This window comes from Trichoderma aggressivum (genome assembly GCF_033847375.1).
Source record: "Trichoderma aggressivum f. europaeum strain CBS 100526 chromosome Unknown scaffold_009, whole genome shotgun sequence".
Lineage (NCBI taxonomy): Eukaryota > Fungi > Ascomycota > Sordariomycetes > Hypocreales > Hypocreaceae > Trichoderma > Trichoderma aggressivum.
The window spans coordinates 203,612-221,203 of record NW_026946375.1 but is presented as its reverse complement, the minus strand read 5'-3'; the positions used below and the strand labels follow the sequence as shown (position 1 = coordinate 221,203).

The 17,592-nt window shown below is 54.4% G+C and overlaps 6 protein-coding genes across 6 annotated transcripts; all 6 read right to left on the bottom strand.

Annotated features, from left to right (window-relative positions):
- Window positions 1–729: 729 nt before the first annotated feature.
- On the bottom strand, window positions 730–2,318 carry Triagg1_3188 (uncharacterized protein; the record flags this gene model as incomplete). The annotated part of the gene is made up of 2 exons (XM_062897452.1): window positions 730–857; window positions 947–2,318. 2 exons carry the CDS (start codon window positions 2,316–2,318, stop codon window positions 730–732), a joined length of 1,500 nt encoding a protein of 499 aa, XP_062757712.1.
- Window positions 2,319–4,478: 2,160 nt separating this feature from the next.
- Triagg1_3187 (uncharacterized protein) lies at window positions 4,479–5,941 on the bottom strand (the record flags this gene model as incomplete). Its single annotated transcript, XM_062897451.1, has 2 exons — window positions 4,479–5,737; window positions 5,812–5,941. 2 exons carry the CDS (start codon window positions 5,939–5,941, stop codon window positions 4,479–4,481), a joined length of 1,389 nt encoding a protein of 462 aa, XP_062757711.1.
- Window positions 5,942–6,929: 988 nt separating this feature from the next.
- Window positions 6,930–9,966, bottom strand: Triagg1_3186 (uncharacterized protein; the record flags this gene model as incomplete). Its single annotated transcript, XM_062897450.1, has 2 exons — window positions 6,930–9,776; window positions 9,841–9,966. 2 exons carry the CDS (start codon window positions 9,964–9,966, stop codon window positions 6,930–6,932), a joined length of 2,973 nt encoding a protein of 990 aa, XP_062757710.1.
- Window positions 9,967–10,367: 401 nt separating this feature from the next.
- On the bottom strand, window positions 10,368–10,937 carry Triagg1_3185 (uncharacterized protein; the record flags this gene model as incomplete). Its single annotated transcript, XM_062897449.1, has 1 exon — window positions 10,368–10,937. The coding sequence occupies one exon, from the start codon at window positions 10,935–10,937 to the stop codon at window positions 10,368–10,370; it is 570 nt and encodes a 189-aa protein (XP_062757709.1).
- Window positions 10,938–11,314: 377 nt separating this feature from the next.
- Window positions 11,315–13,078, bottom strand: Triagg1_3184 (uncharacterized protein; the record flags this gene model as incomplete). The annotated part of the gene is made up of 1 exon (XM_062897448.1): window positions 11,315–13,078. One exon carries the CDS (start codon window positions 13,076–13,078, stop codon window positions 11,315–11,317), a length of 1,764 nt encoding a protein of 587 aa, XP_062757708.1.
- Window positions 13,079–14,809: 1,731 nt separating this feature from the next.
- On the bottom strand, window positions 14,810–15,478 carry Triagg1_3183 (uncharacterized protein; the record flags this gene model as incomplete). Its single annotated transcript, XM_062897447.1, has 1 exon — window positions 14,810–15,478. The coding sequence occupies one exon, from the start codon at window positions 15,476–15,478 to the stop codon at window positions 14,810–14,812; it is 669 nt and encodes a 222-aa protein (XP_062757707.1).
- Between the last annotated feature and the right edge of the window lie 2,114 nt (window positions 15,479–17,592).

Below are 17,592 nucleotides of genomic sequence, written 5' to 3'. Positions count from 1 at the left end.
GAGGACATTGGCATGTGGGGAAGCAATTGAATGTGTAATCTTGGTCAAACCCTGCCATGTGCTTAGCACATCAACCTATCCATTTACTGGTTTTGTCGTATGCGCCCTCTAAGCAAAGACTATCGAGTTGCTTATATGTGTGTGTCTTGCCTTTTCAGGGGGGGCATTCAAGGCAAATAGCGCCGGGATATGACACGAAATAGTAAGGGCACCATTTAGATTTGAAATTACCCGTCGGCTTGTGGAGTTGCACACGGACAATTGAAGACGAAAAAAGTCCGAATCCTAGTATCATGGCAGAAATATAGGCCCAGCGCAACAAGATGAAAAACAACGCATCAGTCGAGTCGAAGTCGAACATGATGCTTGGGGCAAAAATCAAAAAGATAGAATTGCTAGAAACCATGGTTCCTTCACAGATGAAAACCCCGAGACATCCGCAAAAAGACAACACAACGTTTACTAATAGGCGACGGAGGAACTGGAGATAGTCATGGATCAGGCCAGTAAACTTTGAAGCCGTCAATCGTCAACGCAGGCCGCGGAGCTTCTTTGGCTCCATTTGCCGCCAATCACGGAGCATCAGCACGGAGAAAATCACAAGGGAGACGGACTATTTTTTTTTTCGCAAAGTTCTTTTTCGTATTTCCTTTTCTATGCTTATTCAAGTAACCCTCCCTCTCTCTTTTTTTTCCTTCTATTTATCTCGCCTATCTCGGCCATTTTCGCCTAAGCATGGGGGGCCAGTCCCAAAGTGTTGTTGCCAATGTTAAAGGCCACAAACTGCGACTTGAAGAAGATGTCGCCGTAGACACCCAGGCCGCCCTGGGTAGTGGCCTGAAGACCGCCGAAGCAAGCTGTACACAATCACATGTCAGTCATCGAAATCTCGTGAAGAAAAAAAAAAGAAATAGGGCAAAGATGGAGAGAGGTATTGGGAACTTACTGTTTCCCGAAACGGGCGAGAAGTTGAGGTCGGAACCGCTGATGCGGGCAACATACTTGCCACCAACGTCAAGGTCCAGATCGGGCAGCTGAGCATCGCAAGGGATGGTGAAACCACCGGCCTGCTGGTCGTTCTGAGCACCCTCAACCTGGGAGTAGTAGCCGTTGACGATGATGGGGTCGGCAAGGAGGAGAGTGGTGCCGGTATCAGCAATGGCCTGACCACCAGCGGTCGCCTGCTGGGTAGCACCACCGTCGACGGCAAAGGACTCGCTGCTGAACTGCCAGAAGCCCTGAGAGTTGTCGACGTCGACAAAGGTCAGGTCGCCCTGGAAAGCAGTGGAATCAATGGCGCCGAAAGTGTAAGTTCCGGGAGCGCCCTTCTTGAGATCGGCAGTGAAGACGGGCTCGGCGAGAGACGGCGCGACGTTGTCGAGGAAGGTCTTTTGCTGCTGGGGCTGGACGGTGTTGAGGGTGGAAAAGGCAAGGCCCATGAGGCCGTCGTTCTGCTGGTCGTCGACAAATTGCTGGGTGACCTCGGTGGCGATCTCGACAGCCTGGGCGTTGAAGACGGCGCCGCCAACGTTGACAACGTCGGTGCCGACGGTGCCCTCGGCGCCAGAGCCGTCACCGTACTGGACGAGGAACTGGGCACCCTGGATCTCCTGGAAGGTCTTGCTCTTGGTAGGGTCGTAGAGGGTGTGGCCGGCGGTGAGCTGGGGGTCCATCTGAGTGTTGAACACCCAGAGATCGGAAGAGCCGGTGTCGAAGTCGAGGTTGAGAGTCTGGCCACCAATGTTGACGGGGGATAGGAACTCGACATCGTTGCCTTCAGGGGTGTTTGTGACGCTTCCGGTCTGGCCTGAGGCGGGTTGCTGAGCTGCGGGATCCGACTGAGTCTGGTTTCCGCCGGCTTGACCCTGACCCTGACCTTGACCGTTGCCTTGGCCGTGGTGATGATGTCTGCCGCTGCCACTGCCAGCGTTGCCGTTGCCATTGGCATTGGCATTGGCGTCGTCGCCATTAGTGTCAGCGTTACCGCTGTTGCCAAAGACACCAAGCTCGCCCAGAATGTCCAACAGTGATCGACGGCTCTTCTTCTGGGCAGCAGCCTCCCTAGCAGCAACAGCAGCAGCCCGGCGAGCCGTATCAGCAGCCTTGCGGACTTCGAGAGCATCCTTCAAGTTCTGGGGCATGTCCCAGCCGAACTTGCGGTACGCCTTGCCGAGAGCCTTGAGACCATCGTTTCCAGTGAAGTTGGGGTTTGCCCTCCGCTCAACCTTGAAGGAACGCTTCTGGATGGGGATGGCGGACGCCGAGACCAGGGCAATGAAGCCCAGGAACAGGGCAGTTAGGAGAAGCCGTGAGTGCATATTGAAAAGTTGTGACTGGCTGTAAAAATGATAAAAAAATATGCTGAGAAAGAGAAATAGATGAAATAGGAAAAGAGAGTTGATTTGTCTTTTTGCTGTATGTACAAGAAGAAGGAAAAAGAGAGGAAATAAAGCCACACCAGGTGGTTAACGAAGAGAACTTGAAGAAAAGAAGAAAAGAAAAGAAGAAAAAGTAACTTTGCTTTTTTGGTCCCTCACAGAGGTGTTGGCCAAGAAAGAGAAGAGAAACAGAAACGAAAAGAGAGGCCGGATATATATATATATATATACATTCACTCTTCCTTGGCGATGGGAGATCGGATCCAGGGACCAGGGGGAAGACGACAGGAGACGTGGATAGTCTCAGCGTCTGCCAGCATCTAATCCCCTGCCTACCAATAACACGGCGAATTCCCCCATATTGGCGGTTCCCGGTAGATTCGGGGGGCCCTCGTCTCTGTTCATTTCAACCGCATTGACGAGGCTATAATCCCGTATATTGCCCTCTTATTCACGGTTTGTGGGGGCCAAGCTTCAGACACAGGACGCCTCACAATGGGTGGGGCGGCGATGGCAACTGGCTAGGAATTGGAGAACCCCTGGTCGGTTTTGTCTCCGTACTAGTTTGGCATCGTGCTTGGATCAATCGATGGTGTTGTGCCGTAGATCCGGGAAGAGGCTTGGCTTGCGGTTGTTTTGAATCTGGGGGATCAAACCGAAGACGTGTCTCGATTACAACCACGCCGACGATGGCCTCGTACGACTCGTGCTATTGTTCATCAAAAGTGCGTTATGTATCAAGGTTGCGTCTGCACTAAACTAAGACTGAAGATGTCGTGTCGTGGCTTGATGAACAAGGTGCAAATTTCCGGCGGTTCATGCTCAATTTCGGGCCCAATCCCATGTAAAGAAAGTGAGCAGCACTGTAATTGAATGATACGAGTTTGCTGATGATTCGCATTGAGCTCTTCATTTCACGTATTGAAAACGTCGCCCTCGGGCATCACAGCCTGCCGCTCTACCAGGCAAACGCCGGATGAAATCGCAGCCAAGAGATCGAATTATTCTACGCGACACCATCACTATTCAGTCTTCTTTTCCCCCCTTCAAACAGACCGTTTCAAAAGCTCCGAGATTCCACAGCCAACCAACCCGCTTGGGGAGATTGTTTCACATCCGGAGGCGCTGAAACAGAGACAATCCCGGCGCTTGGCTGATGCCCCCCGCCCCCATTTTCTGAAACGGGCAGCGTAGCGCCCACTTGGGCAAGTGAATAACAACAATGAATGGAATCCCAGCGTCCCTCCAATCAAGACGCAATTTCCACGCTCTTTCATGTGTTTGGTTGAGCCCTGTGATTTTGAAAAAACGGGAGGCTCTTTTTTTTTATGGTTGTTTTAAGACGGATACAACCTTCTAAGAAGGGCCCGTGAGGCCGGTGATCTTTCATGCCGTTGTGAGTTGGGCTGCCGCTTTGGGGATCGGATGATGCGAGTAAGTTTTCATTATGCGACGTGGGGGTTTTAGCATCTGGGTTGAAAATGCCATGGCACTTTTGAGGTTCTTGTTATATTGCGTGTCACGGGTTAGATTTATGGGCGGATGAATTGATGATGCCGGTGGAGGAAGTAATGATGAAACCCGTGGTGTAAGTGATGTTGCGTGTGAAGCTGCGCAGAGGCATCAGGATGCACGTATTGCTTGTCCAACCGATTCACACTCGGCCATCATATTCCACATGAACATTGATGATCTCATGCATGTCGAATATACATTTTATTCCTACGATCAAATGATTTGGTGAGCTAGACGCACACTCTCCACTGCCGCCGATGCTCTTCATGTAAATGTAGGGTAGTTGCGCAACCATCATCACGAGCATCATTGTGTGTAAAGAACCCATAGACAAGTGTCCATGTTGGTAGACATTCAAACCAAGACACTTTTAGTCATATTCACTACAAATGCCCCCGAGAAACATGTATAGCTCAATCATATGCAGAGAATAACATATACCACATATTCAAGGAGCACATCATCCAACGCTAACGAATCTTCCCACATCTCATCCATAGCCCTAACAACCAACAACATCCAACCAACATTCAATTTAAGCACAACTACCCATCACATCTATTTCACACAAATCGTCAACCCGCATCAAGCCTTGTACTCCCCCTTGCCAACCCTCTCCACCAGCTTCTTCAGCGTCTCCGCCCCAAACTCATAATCCTCCACATCCAAGTAGACCTGCGCACTCACCCTCACCCAGAACCTCGCCCCCATCCAAAACATGGGCACAATCGTCTTGTAATCAGACGCCATCGTGCTCATCATCCACGTCACAATGCGGTCTCCATCCTCAGCAGGCACAACGACATCCCCCTCCTTGGCCTCATCCTTGTCGCCTCGCCACAGAGGAAGAGAAATATTCGCCATCGAGCAGTTGGTCAACGTGCCCTTGCTGTTCTCCAGCACTTGCGTGCCCAGTCTCTCGGCAACCAACTTGCTGCCCTTCTTGTTCAGGTCCCAGAGGTAAGAGAGGATCCTCTCCTCACCACCCAGCACCTCCTTGCGGTACGCAACGGCGTCCTTGACGCACAAAGTAGGCGCGTAGTCCCTCGTGCCCGTCCACTCAAAGTTGTTGACGAAGAAGCTCTTGTCCTTGGGCTTGTACGGCGGCCCAGGCCGGATGCTGTGTTCGCCGCTCTGCGACGTGTAGCCGTGGCTCGTGGACAGCGTCGTCGGCAACAGATGCTGGTTCCGCACCGGAACATAGAAGACGGCACACCCACGCGGCGTGTAGAGCCACTTGTGACAGTTGGACACGAAGAAGTCGGGATCAGCCTCACCCAGGTTCAAGCGCACCATGCCGATGCCCTGCGCGCCGTCGACGAGACTCAGCACGCCCAGCTCGCGACACGCCTTGACCATTCGCTCCCAGGGGAACAAGACGCCCGGCCGCGACGAAACAACATCAAAGATGCACACTTTGGCGCGCTTCCCCTCGTCCTGGACCTGCTTCACGGTGTCGCGGAAGCGCCGCAGAATCTCGTCGTCCTCAATGGGATACTCAATCGGAATCGTGCGGCTCGTCAGGCGCCCTTGGCCGTGATAGTCGTACAAGAAATCAATCACCTTGCCGCACGCGTCGTACACGGTGGAAAAGCACAGCGCGACATCCTTCCCGTCGGGATTCCACTTGAGGTTGCGGAACACGGTGTTGACGCCCTCGGTCGCATTGTTGACGAAGACGACCGTCTCGACGGGCGCGTTGACGATGCCCGCGACGGCCTCGCGCGACTCGTCGTTGAGTCCTGCGTGGGCGAAGCGGACAAAGGGGTCGGGACGGGCTTCGATGTCGTCCTGGTAGCTTCGCAGCTTGTCCTGGATGGCTCTGGGGATGCTGCCGTACGAGCCTTGCGAGAAGGGTTCAGTCAGTATAAGTGATGCCGTTGAATCAAGCGTTGAGATTGAAGTCGTCACTACTCACCGTGGTTGAGGTTCGTCCAGTCGGGAGCAAACAAGAAGTCCTTTCTCATCTCGCGGCCAAACACCTTGAACCCATCCTCGCCAACCTTGGCCTCCTCCCCATCTCGTTTCCGAATCGTCAAATCCACCATATTCGACCTGGACTGTGAATATCCTCAAGCTCAAAAACAGTCTTGACATAAAAGTTCAGCCAGCGCCCTCGTACATGTATTTATCTCAAATCCCTCTCGATCCTTTCAACAAAAAAGACTCACTTGACTCTTCCGAGAACCGGCTCTATGCACCCAATCACCTCGTTAATAATTCCAAGAAGAAAAGAAAATGACGAAAATGACAAACCTCCACGTCAATTCTCACTTCTGACTCTTTTTCTCTCTCCTCACAAATCCTCCGCCCCGCTGTCGAGCGGCTTCGGCCTTCCACCCCCGCCGCCAAAAACGGCCGGAGATGTCATCCCTCAATGACCGAATTCACACCACCAGGCACTGTTTGGCTCACGGCTAGGTGAATCCGGGCACCGAGTCCGCGTCCGATGGGATCCGTGGATCGGTTTACCGCCCTGTTAGTAGTTAAGCCTAAAGCTAAAAAGCCCATCAACGGCGCCCTTTAGTGAGGGGGAGGAAACTCTTGGCCCATAAGCCCGTGAGTAACCGGCTGAAATTCAGCGTTCAAGACCAAACATGTGAAACTCGTTGCATTGAGACAAAGATTATAGATTCTTGTCAAGTCTATATAATCCGTAAGAGAAAATGATAGAGGTGCAATGCATGCACCGCGCTAAACCAGTCATCTAATCCTCACCCCCCCTTGGTTCATGAATCTCTGATTGTGTGCCTGATGAACAGAAAAGAAGGAAAAGAAGAAGAAAAGAGGCACAAAGTCCTGTATCCCTAGCCCGGCCCTTATTAAACATCATGATAACCGCTAACACCTGTAAATGCTCGTCATATATGCCGGCTTCCTATGATACCGCTGCCCGGTGTCTATCAAAAAATCACCATCCCTAGGAAATGAAGAGAATTAATAACGAGAAAGAAAGAAAGAAAGAAGTCGAAGAAGAAAAAATGACTCTCAAGACCATCAGGAGTTGTCACAACCACGCCGCTTGCATTCTTATTCCTACTTCTTGCAGCTCCAAGTGGCCGCCCAGTTGGCCAGCTCCGTATAGCCGTTGCCAGGCACCGCGTGAGCAACCTGTGGCACCATGTGACTGTTCGTCCGGAGGCCGGCCAGCGCGAGCGCGGCATTAGCTTCGGCCTGCGCCTTGGTCTCCATCTGCACCTGGACCGGAAGAAACCTCTTGGAAATGCGGCGCTTGTTGCGTCGAAGCTCGCCGTGATTCACCTCCATCGCCTTCCACTGCGGCGCCTTTTCCAGGAGCGTCACCAGCGGGTCCTGGATGTAAAACGCTTCTGGACGCGTAAATGCCGTTGCGGCTCGTACGTTGGCCGAAATCGAAGCGAGAGCTTCCTCCACGCCATCTTCGGCTTCGGCTTCGGCTGGTACCGATGCCACTGCGGCCGTTTGATCGGGCACCGGACGTAGAGGGGGCAGTTGCTTCTTGTCATCCTCAGAGCCCTTGTACAGGCTATCCACCGCGCCGCGCTTCTTTCCAATCGTGGGGAATACAAACTCCTCTCCGTCAATCATCTTTCTCTTGCGAATGCGAGGGTTAGACTTGACAGAGTGGAGGATGGAGCTGAACTCTTCCACCGTGCTGACCGGCGGCTGGCTAGGCGTCTCGGGCGTCTCGGGCACCTCTTGTTCTTTGACCTCCTCCACTGGTTTCTTGGAGCGGCCGTGATTGGGATTCAGCGTCGACGGCGTTCTCTTGGGCCTTTCCAGAGCTCCCGGGGCCGACTTGCGCGGTCGCTTAGCCTTGCTTCGTGGCGTGCTGATTCGCGTAGGAGAATCCATGGCAGCGGCGGCGGCGGCGGCGGCACGGGGGGCCACTTCAGCGGGAGTCGGGGGGTCGGGGTTGGGGTTGGCCTCCGTGGCGACGGCGGCCGGGACGCGCTTCGACGACGGAGGCAGAGGAGTTGAAAGAGAGGACGGAAGAGAAAGGATGATGGGGATGGTGGGAGACAACGGCGGAGGAGGAGGCAAAGTGGCCGTGATTCTTCGTAGCTCTTTGAGGATTTTCAATGTGCAGTAGGCGCCATTCACCTTGGTGTCCCGCAAGGCAACAGGATTCTGCGCGGGAGGCTTCTTCTTCTCCTCCCGGTTCTCTTCGGCGGCCCCTCCTCCCGAGTCGCGCTTCTTCTTGGGCTTTGGCGGCTCCGGGTCTTGCCAGAGCTTTGGTATGCGCACCTGGAGATCGGCCACCCAAGCGTCGCAGTCCCACTGGATCCAGTAGTCGATAATGTCCCCCCAGGAGCTCTCTGGTGGCTTGGTGAAGTTGACAAAGACAACCTTGCCGCCCTTGCTGTGCACCGTCTTGGCAAACTCCCTGACCATGACCTTGAGGCCGTGGACCCGGAGGCTGGTCCCCAGGATCAAGAGCATGTCCGGGTACAGGGCGAGATCGTGCGTCACGATGGGGCTGATGAGGTGGGCGTTTGGGTGCTCCTCGCCGTACAGCACAATGTCGGGACGCAGCTTGCCCACGCCCAGGGCTCGCTTGCCCCTTTCCTGGCGCGCTTCCGTCGCGCCAACGCAGTGAGGACATTCAGGCTGTTGGCCGGAGAGCGTCTCCACCTCGCGGTCGTCATCGTCCCAAGAGCAAACCTGCCCGCAGAGGAAGCATCGTAGAAGCTGCAGAGAGCCATGCAAGAAGACGCACTCCACACCCGACCGCGGCGTCGGCGCCTCCTTTCTCGGGGCCGGCTTGGGTTGTTGATCTGGCGGTGTAGTAGTATTACTGCTACTAGTAGTAGTAGTTTCGTCCTCTTCTGTCTTACCATTGGGCTGGGATGATGTCTGCCGCTGGTCTGCAGGCGTTTGCTCACTCGACCCGTTTGGTGGTGATTGGCCAGACGCGCCAACATCGCCAGCGTTTCCGCCTTCACCGCTGGATGATACTTCTTCCACCATCTTGTTGAGCTGTGCCGCGTTTGCTGTTGACTTGCGCGAGAACCGACCTCGACTGCCCGGCCCAGCCAGCAGAGACGTCGACAGGCCAACCTTTTCTTCAATCTGGTCAATGTTTTGCGTGTAGCACCGCACCAGCTTGCCCCGATCCCTGAGGTGGCCGATGAACTTGTGTGAGCTGGTAGGTTCGGCCTCGCGGACCTTTTGCCGTAGAGACGTTGCGAACTGGTAAAAGACGGAAGTTCTCGTAGGATCCGACCATATCGAGGCGTCAAAGAGGTCCTTGCCCTTCATGTTGGGAAGGGTCGTCTTTCCGGGGTTGGATGCCTGCGAGGCCGGCATGGCGTTGGGCAGGTCCCGCATCTCGTCGACTTCCGACGGCGTGGTGCTGCTGCGGCGGCTCATGTTTTCATCTGAAGGAGAGGACGGGTGGAATGGATCAAAGAGCACTGGTGGTGGTGAAGATAGAGGAGACGAAACTATGTTCTGAGAGACGCCCGCGATGCGTTCACGATCTTCGGCTCGCAATGACGATGATGCCAATGGCAGGGGAAGCATAAACTCTTCCCTCGGCGGGGAGGATAGAGGCGATGTCGTCGTCGGCTTGGGACGCGGCGTGCTCAAGCATCCATTCGCCGACGCGTTTGGATCCGATGCGGCCACGGCTTGCTGCGTGTCGGCGGCTCGACTGGACGCAGCCGGCATCTCAGCCTCGGCGCGCGCCTTGATGTCCTCATTGAGCTGCCGATCGACCTCGTCCAAGTCCGGAGAGGGCTCCCGCGACACCTTCCTACGTTTCGTCGGGCGAGGCTCCTCTCCGCCGTCTCCGTGGCCATCGCCGTCAGTCTTGAATCGGTCGGTCGATCGCGTAGGCTGGCTGGCAGCGTCGAATTGAGCCTGGATGAGTGAGTAGAGCCCGTTCTCGGAGCGAAAGTCCTGAAATTTTCAGCAGTCAGCGTGCGCCCAATCTCAAGCACCTGTGCCTTGTCCAAGGACGAACCGGAATGCCTGAGTTGGTGCTGATGCCGGCGCCGGTGACAACCACCACCTTTCGCGCCTTGAGCAGCGAGTTGGCAACCTCCTGCAACAGGCCATGAGACTCGGGTTCTACGTGCTGCGTAGGCATCTTGAAGAACAAAAAAATAAAAATAAAAACCGAGTAAAACCAGTCGCCAGTTGTGAAAATTGGGAAATCTATTTGGAGAAAGAGATGAGAGGCGACTGGTCGAGAAAACGAAACAATGAAAAGGCAACGGGCCAAATAGAAGCAGGAAAATAAAGTTAGAAGGTAGCAGACGCCAACGTTCCAAGGCAGTCCGAGCAGCAGAGCCCGGCGCCGCGCCTAGGAAAAGGTTTCACGGCAATTCTCTCTCAGAAACTTAAATCTCTTTCAAGTTGATCCAGCGCACAGCCTGAATCGGCATTGTGATGATTGTTGCGAGAATGCGGAGAGGAGGCGGTAGTGCGAAAAGGACCCTTGCAGCTGCGCCGGCCAGAATGTTCCCGCTAAAGGCGTGATTCGGAATCCTAACAGTATTGATCTTGCAGCTTTCTGCTCCCGGGCGTTATCGATGATCTGGCGAGCAGGCGAGCGGCATTGGCCGAAGGATAAAAGTCGTTTTTGGCGCGCGCGAACCAGAAGGGCGTCAAAAGATGCAGAAAGAAGCCGTAGATGTGTGATGCCAGAACTCCCCCGGGGAAACAGACGAGAAAGACGATGCAGGAAAAACAAAAGCTGGGATCGAAATTGGCAGACCAAGCACCGGAATTGACGTCCTTGAAGAGGGACAAACGAAACGCGCGAAATCTGAGGTCAAATCCGAGGGGGGCCCTGGTTTCGTTGTCGGTGAGAAGCATCAAATCTGACGCGCAAGTGATTTGGATGTGAGAGGTTCGAGAGTCGCGGATGTTGTTCCATTGCCAAGGGGGGCTTAGCGGCACGGCTTGAGGGGGGACGGACCCCCCGACCCGCTGAGGGCCGCTGGCCGAGTCCGCTGGCCACGAGCTTTCAGGGCTCCAGAAGCCAACCACGAAGCCTGGCGGGCGGGCCTTAGTGCTGTGGGCACGAACTGGCGCATCGGCAGGTGCTGGATGCATCCATTAATGCCCTGTAGCGGTTTTGAGCCCGCTAGAGCAGTTTGAGGCATGGGCTGGGCTGGCGGGATGGATGGATGGATGGCGGCACGTCAGTTGAGTAGCCTCGGTAGGTATGTTTACTCTAGATGAACCTCGATAGTTAATTAGAAGTATTCTGTTGACTGTTTCTACTTCTTCTTCATGTAAACACGTTGTAGTTTGTATAGAATGGTATACAAGTCCAACGTGTCTGGTGGGGGGTACTGTATAGCATCAATCATACTGATCCTACGTTTCGTAGGAAATGAACTGAAACTACAGTATCGACATTGTCATGATAAAAAGCGAAACCGCCAATACTTGTGAAATTACTCCCTCTATGCCCGATTCACAACCCATCATACATCATACAGCACCTTCAAAAACTTGTCAAACTCCTTGGGCACGCCTAGCCCAGTAATGGCATCCCATCCTGGTGCCGCCGGCCATCCTCCTGGCACCTCCGTGTCGTTGAACACGCAGGAAAGGCTCTTCCCTACCGTAATGTCCTGCAAGACATTCTTGACCTTGTTAGAGTACAGGTGCTGGTTCAGCCATCCCAGCGATCTCTTGCCGGCGCGCAACCGAGCATCGTTGATGAGCGCAACCATCGAGGCGAACACTGGGGCGCTCGCGCTGGTGCCCTGCAAGAAGCGCGGGATTCCGCCGGCAATGATCATGAAGGAAGTGCCCACCGCGGAGACGTCGGGGATGGCGCGCATAGACGGGTCGTACAGGCCGTCCAGTCGGCCGTTGAGCGCCTGGACGTAGTTCTTGACGGAGCCGTCCTGCCAATGCGGCCGGGCGAAGTACTGGGAGAAACCGCCGGTGCTGAAGCTGGCTCCGGATGGCGGCTCTGCGCCATTGGTGACGGCGCCGACAGAAGTCACCCACGGACAGGTAGGGGGGAAAGTTGCCATTGCGACGGGGCGCTTGGTGCCGTCGTTGGTGAGGCACGACGAGTCGCGGCCGCCTCGAGCGCCGCCATCGCCAGACGAGAAGATGATGGACGTTCCACGGGCCGTGAGCAGGCCAAACAAGCTGCAGACGTGCTTAGCGTACTCTCGAGGCACGGACAACTCGTCGTCAGAGTACGACAACGACAGGACGTGAGGCACCTGGTGGTCGGGCTTGGCCAGCAGGTATCTGAAGAATTCCAGATAGGGCTCGTTGTCGTCGTCTTCGCCCGAGATGGGCTGTCCGTTGTCGTCCAGCTTGACGCCTCGTCCGCCCGTGGCGTAGTATGTGACGTTTGTAGGGAAGCCCACGGACACGGCGTAGTCCACGTCCAGCGCCGCTTCGTGGCCAGACTCGGCCAGGTCTTGCGAGTTGACGCCGCCATTGACCAGCTCAACGGTGATGGATTTTCCCGCCTGGGCGACGTTGGGCGCAGTCGAGCTGAGGAACTGCTGCAGATCCTGGAGGTTGGCGTTCTCCTCGAGGAATCCGGCCACGCCAAAGATGACGGGCGACTTGTTGTTGGCGGGCGTATACGATGAAATGTTGTAGAGCTGGGCGAGGCACGCGGGCGTGACGCTGCCAGGGCAATACACCGTGTTGTCTGCGTCGGCAGCGGCGGCCTTGGACGCGGGCTTTGGCGGCGCAGACAGAAGCTCTGGCTTGTGGCGAGCAGTCATGAAGTTGGCCAGGGGGTGGATGAAGCTGATGGAGCCGGCGACAGACTCGGGCACCGTGTACTTTGTGGTTCGCAGCACCGGCTTCCTGTCCTTGAACGCGAAGCGGCTCACCTTCATCCCCAGCAAGGGCTCGGCTCGGGCCACGGTCGTCGTGACGTGGATGAAGTTGTTGTCGACAACGCCCGTGAGGTTGTTCTGAGACAGCCACTGTAGCACGGCGTCAACGTCTTTTTGATCGGGGGCCTGCAGCTGCTCAATGTCCTCCAACGACAGCCGATTGTCGTTTTCCGTCATCTTGGCCTCCAATTGATCAATGTTGGGCTGTCGCAAGGCAATCGACAGCCGCATGTGACGCGCAGGGTTGACGACATCCTGGAACTTTGTCCAGCCCGTGGGGATGCTCAAGACCTGCTCGACGTTTCTGCGAGAGGCACCGAGGCCTGCCAGCAGCGACAGCTGCACCGCCCAGAGCAATGCCGACTTCATCTTGTGTCGAAAACGCGAGGCTGGGGCAATGAGGCAGAGATGTGGTGGGAGAGAAAGAGAGACATCTAGAGGGCCCCAGGGGATGGATGGATGGCGTTTGCTCAGCTATTTAAGAACCTTTTTTCGCCCTCCTCCTTCTTGCCTTTTCCAGGGAGATGCCGAGCTTGGAAGCTTGTGCACCAAACAACCTTGGAAATGCAATACGAGTAGTACTCGCTACCTAGTAGTATTGCTTGCGGTAGCCCTTCCCGTGCCCGCGTTATGTGAGACATCCACAAGGGCAGGTCGCGATCAAGGACCGTGTCCGCCAAGACGATGGGAGACTTTGGTTCTCCCGACTTCGGCAGTAAACAAAAAGCCTGGCTAGCAAATCTCTTGGCCGACAACTAGAGTAATCGATGCTGAGAACAAAAGTATTGCCAGATACAGCACGATGGCGTAAACAGACCAATAGAGGAGCAATGCCCTTGTGCTCCGATATGCACACACGGGACAATCAATCAAGCCTCCAGCCTCGGCTGCCACCCTAGCTGCGGCATGTCAATGTCACCCTGGTTTTAGTAGCAGTAGTACCAGACAAAGAACGCTTTTTGTTGTCAGGAATTGAGACGCTGCATAACTCCATCTCGTGTCGCCATTGGCTAAGACGAGGAGTCAATTCCGAGCTGCCAAGCTGGGTTACGCCGAGCTAGCAAAAGGTCGCCTGGTGATGTGTGATAAGATAAAAAAGTTCATTGATGATGGGGAAAAGCACAGACTGTGAAGAGAGGGGGAGAGAGATCGGCAGGTCCCGACATTGCATGGAACTGGTCAATATTAATCACATCAGGTTGCCACTGGGTTTCCATAAATAGCGCCGGTGATGCGACAGCCGAGATGAGACGCGGGTTTGACATGAATAAGAGAGGAGACAAAGAGGAAGAAGAGGAAGAAGAAGAAAAAAAGGAGTTTGTTCTCAATCTGACCACAAATTTGCAAGTACCTATTCAATACCAAGGTAGCTGTACAAAGGAGTCTTTCATCCCAGCCCAATTGTCTCGCCCCAATTCCAAGCCAAAACAAAAGCCCCAGACACAGACTCCATCACGTTTCGGAGCCGCCCGGTGCGCCTTGTCCACAGCATGCAAGACAAATTGGCGCCATCCCGGATAATGTCTCTGGAGCCACGACTTCTCAGACAGGCAGGCCGCAAGACGTGTCAAGCGGAGGTGCTGTCCCGGAAAAGGAGGTCGCCCTGGGGGGGTCCGGCACTTTTGGCTTTAAGCTTGTATTTTGCGAGCCGCGCCGGATCGACAGGGGATGGATGGCGAGATAGTAGGTAGATTTGGTTGCTGGCGATTGATGACTGATGAAGTGAGTGGCGAAATGGTGGATTGATTGCCAGTGACTGATGCTGACTGATGGAGCGAGTGGTTTGGTGGTATTTTGCAATGGAGAGTCAATTAGGAGACTGTGCCTATTCTAAATCGTTTACTTTCCATCAAATGCATCCGAAACGCCCTTTTGTGCTGTATGTGAACGAATATTACCGCGTGTATAGGTGTGTTGGTAGAGATGGACAAAGTAACAAAGCATCCTTGGAGTATCGTCCATCCCAACCATCCAGTGTATCAAAACTCATCAATCACACAATATTAAATCAGTGTCTCTCCATAATCCCAGTAAGTGCATTATTAAAAAAAAAAGAAAAAAACCCTCGCTCAAAAAAACACATCATCTCTTGTCTCATCTTCACCGACGAACTGACGGCACAGAATCATCTCGCGGAGGCTTGACGTACTCCGCAAGCCGCTGGCCAAACGTCCTGGACGACTGCGCCTTCAATCTCGCCGCCCCGGCTGCCGAGGCCGACGAAGGCAGAGACGGCGAATACGGCTCGTGGTCGTGGCGGCCGCCGTTGGACGACGAATAGTAGCCGCTGTCCCGATAGTGGCTGCGTGCTCCCTGCCTCTGGGACGCTGCACGGCGGACGCGCTCCTCGGTCTGCGCGGCGGCGATAAAGGCGGCGAAGTCGGTGGTATCGGGCTCGGACTCAGCATGGACATACAAGTGGCCCGCGGCTAGGTCACCGAGAGGCGACCGGGCGTGGACGTTGATGGCGGATTCTCTGCTTGACGGTCGCTCGTCTGTTCGGCTTCGTCGTTTGAACTGCTCGCGTGGCGTGGCCGCGGTTCTGGAAAAGCCAGAGGCTGCATTCATGGGGACGTAGGGACTCTTTTTGATGGGGCTGGCCTGAGGCTCGTGGACGACATCATCCTCTCCGTCGTAGTTTGCGCTGGTCCTCTTCCAGAAACGATCTCGAAAGGACGGTCGATGGCGGAGCTGTGACGACGGCGACGATGAAGTGACAGTTTGTGGTACGGAGAGGTTCTGCCGACTGTTTGGTCGATTATGCTCCATGATGGCGGAATGTGGTGTCTAGTATCTGGTAGGTATGGTCCAACGCTCGGTTTGATGCTGATGAGGGCAAGTATAAACAGGTCTGCAAGGCGGCGTTGGGAGGCGAGCAAGATGAAATGAGGAAGCGGAAGCTGGACGAGAACGGAGGAGATGATGAATAGAAATAAGAGAGAGGAAGATCAGAGATGATGTACAAGCTGGCGGCCTCGATTCACGTCACCGACAGCCCGCCCAACCAATGATGATATGCGGCCTTCTGTTCAGCTACGTAACAACAGAGAGGCCAGGCTGGTTGCGGTCGCCGCCTCTTGTAGTGTATTGCCAGACAGCCTTTCTCCTGCTGTGGATATCTTCCTCATCCTCCTCATTAGCCGATTGCCAGAGCTACAGCCCACCCATGTGGCTAGTAAACAAGGGAAAAAACCTGTAGAGCTCACCCCCCGTTGTCGTGATAGGTGGCGAGAAGCGTCAGATAGCTGGTGTCTAAAAGGCAATAATCGGAGGCTAAGAGCTTCAGCCACGCTAATAACACGCCATACAGTATGTCTCTGGGCACGAGAGACAAGAGAGATTGCCATATACAAGTGTCAGATGTCTTAGGACAAGGCTCAGTTGTCTGTCTAAGCATGCAGTCCCATCCACTATTGGGCGTTGGCGCAATTTCAACACGTCTTGGACTCGAGTCAAGCCACTGCCTCGCGGCATCCGGACTGCATACGAGGACTATGAACCAAAGGTCTGGAACTGGGCACCAACGGGCTTATAATTACCGCTGTCTCGGATCGGTTGGGAGATGCGGAAAGTCAAAGTCACGGGCCCAGCTTTGGACGAGTGGCTGCATTGCATTCGAGCCAAAAAAACGAAGAGCCGCTAATCAGGATGACTTGTCAACATTTTGTGATGGGCACATGCGTGTCATCCCGGGACGTTCATAGGCCTTGATGCCCGCCTGCGGCGATATTAACAAAGTGATAGATGACAACGTGGGGTCTTAATCTCCAAGGGCTGCTCACGCGCATTCGCCGCTTCTTCTCGGCCGGTCTGCAAAACATCCGTGAGCCGTGTTGAGAAGGCGAGACGAGGCTATCTGCAACGCGAGTGGACTTGTTGTTTCAACATCCTTCAGTAGTCTGCGAGAAGCTGGCGTCTTAGTGCGGCCCTAGGTCGAAGAAGCGCCGTAAGATGCGAAACTATGGCTTCACGATCGCCAATAACCTCCATCACTGGCGCCCGCCTAGTCTCTTCCGAGGCCGACAATCTCAGCCCGGCTAAGCCATTGCCGGACTTGCCAGGGTCGATGTGAAAGTAGGCCGTTTTCTCTATTTTTGGCGGGATACGGCATGGAGGCTTGATATCGTGGCTGCGAGCACCGCCGATACACGAAAGGAATTTGCAGGGTTCAATTCAACGGTCATCGGGCTTCTTGCTGCGTGTAGTTCCTGGCTATTGCGGCCGTGTGTGCAGGTATACATGAAGCCATGCCCAAATCTAGATGGTCATTCGCCAGATTTCGGCCTATTCGTGCCGTCTGTGGAGGGAAGCGGCCAAGCAGGCACGATTTGATTCGCCTTGACCATCAAGGTCTGCAAGTAATCAGCACAATGAGTATTTTTGGTGGAGTCAATGTCGAGGTGATGTTGAAAAGATGGGACTACATAAATTATCCAAGCACGTGTGCTGCTCGCTCAAAACAGCACGAGCCTCGGTGCATCCTTTGGCCGGAATTCCGATGTCGAGTTCATGAGAACACCCATGGCTGAGTACATGTATATCAGTGGCAGTTGCTTAACAGCCCGCAGCTGTAGAATAATTGCTAATTCGGCCTCTTAACGGCTACACGAGAAGAAACAGCCCAGTGGTGTTTCTGATGGCTGATTTTCACAAGTGCACAAGAACACCGCTAGGAATATGCTGCCGTGGGGGCTGATCCAGGCCCTACATTCTTTCATCTTCTCTTCACAGGTTCATCATATATTGGCGACGATCAAAAGGCTGAGCTTCGCTGGGCCACAACCTCAACTCCTTCATGCGGCCGTCATTATTGGAAAGGCCCCTGAAAATACCCGCCTAAACGCTCTACTTCAATTGAGCCTCTTCTCAACACACCTCTTCCT